Raw genomic sequence first — 7,682 nt, 5'->3', positions numbered from 1 at the left:
AGTGTGTGTGTGAGTGTGTGTGTGTGTGTGTCAACGGCCCAACAACCGAACGGTGTGTCGGCTGTGCTGCTGGTTGAAAGAGAGAGAGAGAAAGAGAAGAGCCGGGCGCCGGGCAAGAAGTGCGCAGATCGCCCTGCGTCGTTGGTCGTTGTGAATTTTGATTATTATTGCGTCAATTCACAAATAAAACACATAAACTCAACTGTTTGGTTGGTTTGTTTTTAAAATTTCGTGATTTTGTGAGTGTCAGAGAATTAAAAACCCAACGAGGTACAACTACGAGTGGAATTTTGTTTTAAATTCAACTTTGAATCGACTCAAATTTTTTGGTGCTGATTTCGGTGTGACGTGTGTGTGAGTTTAAGTGTCGTGTTGAGTGGCTCTGTGTGTGTTTCAGTGTGTTTGGTGTTTGGAATTTGATTTTCGATTTTTGTGGCCAGCAGCAGAAAACGAAAACCCCGAAATTCAAATTCAAATTCAAAAAGGCCTGGAAAGAGGTCGGAAAAGAGTCAAACGAGCAGCATGATGCCTCGTGCGGCCACTCCGGAATCCAAGAGTCCGTCGACGCCGACCGGGCCGATGCCGGCGTCGGCTGCCCGTCCAAAAATCGGATTCTCCATCGACTTCCTAGTGGGAACGGGCGGCGGCGGCAACAACAACAAGAGGAACAGTCCAAAGTCGTCGGCCGTCAGTGAGGCGACGGACAAGAAGAAATCAGCGGCCGGCGGAGGCCATCAAGAAGATGCCAGAGAGTCGTCGCCGGTCCATTCGGTCACGCCGGATTCGAGCCGATCGGCCAGTCCGACTGCCGATCACTCCAGCAGCCGGATCCGACGGCTGAGCGGCCAGCAGCAACAACAGCAGCCGGCCGTTATCGGGCCTGGATCGCCGCTCTTCCAGTCGTGGAATCCGGCGTCAGTCATTCCGGCCTCGTCCGGCCATCACCCTCCACCTTATCTCGACATGGCCGCCTTGGCCAACCTCCGGCAGCTTTACGAGCAACAGCAACAACAACAGCAACAACAACATCCGGGATCGGGCCGGCACAATTTCTTCCCACCTCATCACCCGGGCTCGGCCTTTTCGCCGGCCAACTTCCCACCACCTCCGCAACCGCCTCCTGGACAATCGGCCATGGCCGGCAACAGTCACAGTCCAGTCGGAATGATCCGGCCGGATCAGCAATCCAGTCTGGCCGCCCAGCAGTGGTGGCTGCTGGCCCAGGCCCGTCAACATCAGCAGCGACTCTTCGCCGCAGCTGCTGTCGCCTCCCACCGTTTCCCGCCAGGTAATAAACGAAATCAAACAAATGTTTTCCAAAACGTCATAACCGGGGGGCTCGTTCAAATGGGGCCGTCGGGGTTTCTATTCCCACAACAAGTTGCGTCAAACGGCCCAAACCAGAAGAAGAAGAAGACAAACAAAAAAAGATGGGACAAAGATGGGCCAGCAGCTCATAGGAGAGACAAATAGCGTCGAGGGTCGATAGGTTCCTATCTGTACACAGGCTATAATCATGTGTGTATGCCAAGATAGTGGATGGCCAGCCGGCCTAGAGAGTGTGTGTGTGTATACCTTTTTTCTTTGGTTCTCCTGTACATAACTGCCGAGGAGGACATGGTGGGGTGTGTATGAGGGTGAAGAAAAAAAAGAGGGGGTTATCTGGCCGGTTCATCTTCATGTGCCCATGAGCCGGACAACGATATTTCTCTGTCATTTCCCTTTTTTTCTACGTGGGCTCGGCAGCCTAGCCCAGTCACTTTTCTTCTTCTTTTTTTTCTCATGTTCTGCCTTTTGTTCCAGTCGAAATGTCCAGCTGCTGGAACGCAACAGCGTAGAAAGATAAAGCTCTCGTCTCTCTACTCTATTGCCTGGCTTATATAATCAGCTATCGCGCCCCGTCTCCCTTTTCCCCCCATACTTTTTCTTCAGGGGAAATTTGAAGATTTATTCCGAAAAATAAAAGAAAAAATAAAAATTTTGGGAGAGAAAAAGTCAAATAACTGAGGTCGTGTTCCTCCTCGCCTGACGGAACACGACAACAACTTGACTGGACATTATGTCTGACAGTTGCGAGGGCATTTACAGCATCATTTCCACACACACAGAGAATAAGACTGGCTCTATCTCCTGGACTTTAAGACAAAATACTGGGAATAATCAAAAAAGAAAAGAAAATAAAAAAGACGGACCGATTTCCAGTTGACACGAAAAAGGAAAATCAAATCAAAATTTGTGAACTCGGCGATAAGCGATAAGCGCATGTTAGACCAAACTTGGTCATCAAATTCTCTAGTTGCACTTGGCTTCAAGTGTTTTCAAGTTCAAAATAGATTTTGGTTTACCCATCACAGGACAAAATTGTGAGATACAAAAGAAAAGAAGACTGATGATCTGCAGTCGTGTTCTACACAAATGAGTTATTTCATTTGATCTCCAACTGAGAGTCGACAAAATTCGGCGAGAGAAAACGCACAGCTCAGGAATAATTTAACGATGTCACGATTGAGGATCAACGCTACCAAAGAGTTAAAAAAAAGAAGATTAGAGATAGATTAGTCCTACCTTTGAGCCCGGGAAATCCACAGCCAGGCTTCCACAAGTTCTCCATCCATCCGTAGAAAAGTTGAACGTATACACAGGCGGGATAGAGACGTCCTCGTGAATTCACCCCCACACACACATAGGTGTACAGGAGGACATTAAAAGAAAAGGGGGAGAAGAGATATTCTGCAACTCGATCCGACATGGGTAGTTTCTTCAATCAAAATGGATGCTGATTATCTAAATCAAAAATCAAAAATGGGTTACGTAGAAATATTGACAAGAAACAACCAAGCAAGGAAAGTTGACTCATTGACTGTGGGTAATAAACCCTAATGGGTAATTTAAATAACTTCATTTTTGATAAATGGGAGAATTTAAGGCTTACATGTAACACACTGATACATGCTGCAAGTCATGCATCACTCTTCTGCAGCAGGTCACAAGAATAAAAGTAACGAAAAAATCATTAGCCAAGAGATATTGACAATGGGATTGTTGGTGATGACAGGTCAATAGCAGCACTTGAGCGAAACTGGCATAGTCTTGTGGTTACGATGGCTGGCTCAGGCCTGAAATCTGCACAAAGGGATAGGTTAGATAGTGCAAACTTTCTGCCAGCAATTCGACACATGTATAGATGCTATAGTCAGGAAATCTAACATTTCACCAATTTGGAACAGGTTTAACTGTTCTATAGCTCCCACAATCATTCCATTGGTATTCTTAGTTTTATTTGTACCTGTAGCATGCGAGTTAATGTGTGCATTAAGCTATACTCTATTAAGAGCCGTGACCAGAGTTCATTTCTTGTGCTATTTTTCCTGCACCCACTTGCACTAAAAAAAGTGATCGTTTGGTCTTTCATTATCACATAATATGCACTAATCACTTGCACCACATTATCGAAACTAACAAAACGCAAGCAGACGACACTAATCTTCTAATTGATTATGCGTATAAGATATCGATAGAAATTTTATTCAAAATCGACTCCCTCCCCCTTAAATCCAAACCGCTTTTCAGACAAAAGATTAAAGTAAAAATTTGAACGACACCCGCCACAATAACACCCCCTCCTCCTCCAGGGAATAAATAAATCGATACATTTATCCCCCAAAACGGGTCTATCTATAATATTACTCATGATTCGATCGATCGTTTTTTGGTCCATTCAAATCAAGTCGATATTGGAAAGTCTCTTTAAAATAATCAAACAAAAATACCAGCGCCAGCAAATAATCAAGATGGACGAAAAAGGATAAAGTCGTCTGCGCGTTTTTTCCCCTTTGATTTCGAATTCGCGTGCGCGCGGGAGAAACAAAATTCGGGAGAAAAATTCCAAGTTTTTTTTGTTTTAGATCCGTTGCGAAATGATGAAGCGCTTCTGCTGATATTTCGTAAGAATCGCAATCTCATGTCGACATATCCCAGCTAGCCAGACGGGCAAAAAAATATAAAAAGTTATTTTGTCCGTCCCCCTAACCCCCCCTTTTTAGTTGTAGACAAAGTCGATCATCACCCGCGATAACTTGATTGGTCTTTTATTTTTTTGATAAAATGTACCATGTAGAGCTGAGCTGCTGCTGCTGCTATAAATATAACATTTCGGGTGGCAACTCGGGGTTGTGGTATAATCAACGCGCGGGCAATTTGAACGGAATAGGCCGCCACCACCACGGCCGCCACCAAAATGAAATTGGGTCGATTACTCGGCCGTTATTTCGACGATGATGGCCGTAATGATGGACGATACAGAGGCCTACCACGACCAAGATGCAGGCCTATATATGATTACAAGAGTTTATATTTTTGTTACCAAACTAGCTGTCGAGCTGGGCCGTGCTTTTGACTAACTCGATTGGGGTGTAGAATATAAATATATCAAACGTGCTTAGCGCCCGTTGTTGGGGGGAAAAACACAATTGAATCTAAAAAGTCACACACACACACACAGACAGACAGACAGACATGAGCGGGAAAAACAATTGAATGATCAAGTCATCCTCTCCATCCTTGTCGATCCTCCCACCATCACATCATAATCATCGTGACGAGTAGAGAGAGATGACGACGACGACACGGGTCTATTATAATCCACCCGGCCAGCCAGCCAGGCCAGCCAGGCCAGCATAGTATAGGGTGGGATGGGGTGGGCCAAAAAGGGCTGATGAGGACGTCGGCCGACAACATGCAATAGGTCAATTATGCAATCAACTCTTGATGAGGCAGCAAACCATATAGGCTATATAATATTGCTGGGCTACGCTACCTCACCCTGCTGTCCGTCTGCCTGTATATGTGTAACAACACGGGAGCGCGCCCATCATCATCATCAGCGCCATCATCATCATCATCATCTTTTCCGCTGAATATTATTTTTCTCTTTTTTACTTTTTTCATTTTTAAAAATTTTTTGAAAAACAAAAAAATAAACAAAAATGATTCGACTCGTCATTTTGTTTGTGCGCGCGCTCGAGTTATTATATAATATACTATATAGTTGAGCTGGAATTATTTATTTTCTTCTTTTGTCTGCTGCTGGCCGGGTCAACCGTCAATTAGTTTCGACGCGAATGAAACAGACAAAACGCAAACATCATCCAAAAGTCAAGAGTTGTGAATGCCATTGTTTGTTTATTAAAATTAAATATCCATTTTTTATTTTATTGTGTCTACAGGGCCGGCTGATTTGGCCGGATTCCTCCTGTCGCCGTTCCGCAAGCCGAAGCGCGTGCGGACGGCCTTCTCGCCCAGCCAACTGCTCAAGTTGGAACACGCGTTCGAAAAGAATCACTACGTCGTCGGAGCCGAGCGCAAGCAGCTGGCCCAGTCGCTCAATCTCACCGAAACTCAGGTAAATTTTTATTTTGCATTAAATCTGATGGAATCAACTTTAATTCGTGAGGGGGGGGGGGGATAAAAAAAAAAGACTGGGCAAACACACCCACACAGGGGGAAAAAAATGTGATAGTCTAACATAAATTTGACTCTAGTGTAGCATATTTTACGAGTTGCGGAAACGATCCGGCCGATGGATGGATCCTTTATGCCTATCCAGCAGCAGCTATACAGAGTCTATATATATATATATAAGCATATAAATACAGTCGATTATTTATCGTCTATAACAGATCAAAAACCGGCCGAGGCCTCTCCTATTAAATAAATAATCATAAGTTATACACACACACAGCAGCGAATGTATAAGGCAAACTATAGGCAGCGAGAGAAGGATATTATCCGCATTGAAGGGTGGGTGGGGGTGGGGGGAAGAGGAGGAGGATCCGGGCGACGAGCCATCATCAATATTGCCGACGTCGATCGGAAGTGCGGATGGGAGCAGTGGAGCGAAGCGGCTGGCGGAAGTTGCAGCCTAATGGCTGGATAGAGTCGAGAGTATGGAGTGGATATATACAGTAGAACCCAAGGAAAAAGAAGACTGGGCCAATCGCCTAGCTGGCTTGGCATATTATATGATATGATATAAATCCTTACGGCTGACTGACTGACTAGTTCTGGCTCTGGCTGTGTGTGTGTGTGTTTAGAACCATCAGCACAAATGTCTGAGATGTCAAAAGCCATTCACGACCGTTTTGCAGCTCATTTCCGCGGAACAACATTCCATCCATCTCGTCGCCATCATTTCCGATCGGCAGCTCCCCCCCAACTTTTTGCCTCCCTCTGCGCTTATTTTCTCTCCCATTCCATTCCATCCAATCAATCAATCAATCAAATTCTATCTCCAAATTGAATTGAATTTATATACAAAAGCGCGTTATGGCAGATCTCGCAGTAGTCAGCTCAAACATTTGTTTCCTTTGTCCAGGTCAAAGTTTGGTTCCAAAATCGGAGGACAAAGCACAAAAGGGTCCAGCAGGACGGGGAAGACGGGCCGGAGGATCAACCGCCGGATGGCAAGAATAAGAACAGATCCAGCGGTGGCAGCGGAGGTGGTGGCGGAGGCGGTGGCGCTTCTTCTTCCGGTGGTGGGAGTAGCGGCCACAAGAGTCACCAGCATCAGCAGATGCAGATGATGGCCGGCCACAGCATCGGCGATGAGGAGGATGACGACAGCGACATGTCGTGCGACATCGAGCTGGAGGATTCCGACGATCCGTCGATGGATCACCAGCAGCACCAGCAGCCGCACCTGCCTCGCCACCACCACCACCATCAAGCCACTTGAACAACAACAACCACAACTTATCCTCGTCCTGTCTGTATAAAAATGTTTTTATTTTACTTTTTTAATTTTTTAAAAACTTGAAACATTTGGAATCTGCTGAAGTCGGACTCTCATCATCTCCATCATTTTGTTCTATGTTTTTTTTCATTATTATTATTATTATTATTATTTGGAATTTTTGGTGGATTATTATTATATAAGAAATTACAAATAATCCGAGGGTTATTTTTTCTTTTTAAATGTAAATGATCATTCTATGCCAATTAGTTTTTATTTTTTCGTGACTGTGTGTGTGTTGTGTAATTCAAAATCCCCTTTTGTCCAATCTATCGAAAGCAGAAAAATTGTTTGTTTCGGCAAGAAGAAAAGAAATAGAGAAGTGACATTCAAACATTCGAAATTTCGACTCGAAATCATTTTAAAAAATTTTTTGAAACGAACAAATCGATTTGGTTCTATTTGATTCGGTTTTTTAGTTTCCAAAATGTTGTAATTTTTTATTTATTAAGTCCACCAACACACAGACACTATAGGGAACGACAAAAAGGGTCAAAGAGCTCCATGAAAATAATATTTGTATAAAAGAATTGACTTGGTTATAGCACAAATTGACTTGGCCAGTCGAGTCTCAGCCCAGCCAAATAACTGATGGCCATATACTCTTTAAAAACTGAACTCTGCTGGCTTCATTAAAGGGACGGATGGCTATTCAAATGGGGGTCTCTATAGATTAGCATTTAAACAAAATATATATATGTGTTGTATGCATATACAAATAGCGTAGGCACGCACGCAAAGGGTTATTTATGCCCACACGGCCAGAGCCAGAGCCGAGAAAAAAAAATATAATTACCTTTTTCTTCTTTCTTTCTTTAACTCTTTTCTCTTTCGTTATGGCCAACTGTTTGTGTTGGCTGCTGCTGGAGATGATGATGGCGACCGTAGAGAA

At 44.2% G+C, this 7,682-nt stretch overlaps 1 protein-coding gene across 1 annotated transcript; it reads left to right on the top strand.

Moving 5' to 3' along the window:
- Positions 1-270: 270 nt before the first annotated feature.
- On the top strand, positions 271-7,133 carry LOC124349720 (homeotic protein empty spiracles-like). Its single transcript, XM_046800526.1, has 3 exons — positions 271-1,288; positions 5,226-5,401; positions 6,374-7,133. The coding sequence occupies exons 1-3, from the start codon at positions 523-525 to the stop codon at positions 6,731-6,733; spliced, it is 1,302 nt and encodes a 433-aa protein (XP_046656482.1). The 5' UTR covers positions 271-522; the 3' UTR covers positions 6,734-7,133.
- The last annotated feature ends 549 nt before the right edge of the window (positions 7,134-7,682 follow it).

The sequence above is a fragment of the Daphnia pulicaria genome, chromosome 7 (assembly GCF_021234035.1).
Source record: "Daphnia pulicaria isolate SC F1-1A chromosome 7, SC_F0-13Bv2, whole genome shotgun sequence".
NCBI classification, from domain to species: Eukaryota; Metazoa; Arthropoda; class Branchiopoda; order Diplostraca; family Daphniidae; genus Daphnia; species Daphnia pulicaria.
Note: the sequence above shows the minus strand (reverse complement) of the source record. Positions and strands in the feature narration are given on the sequence as shown.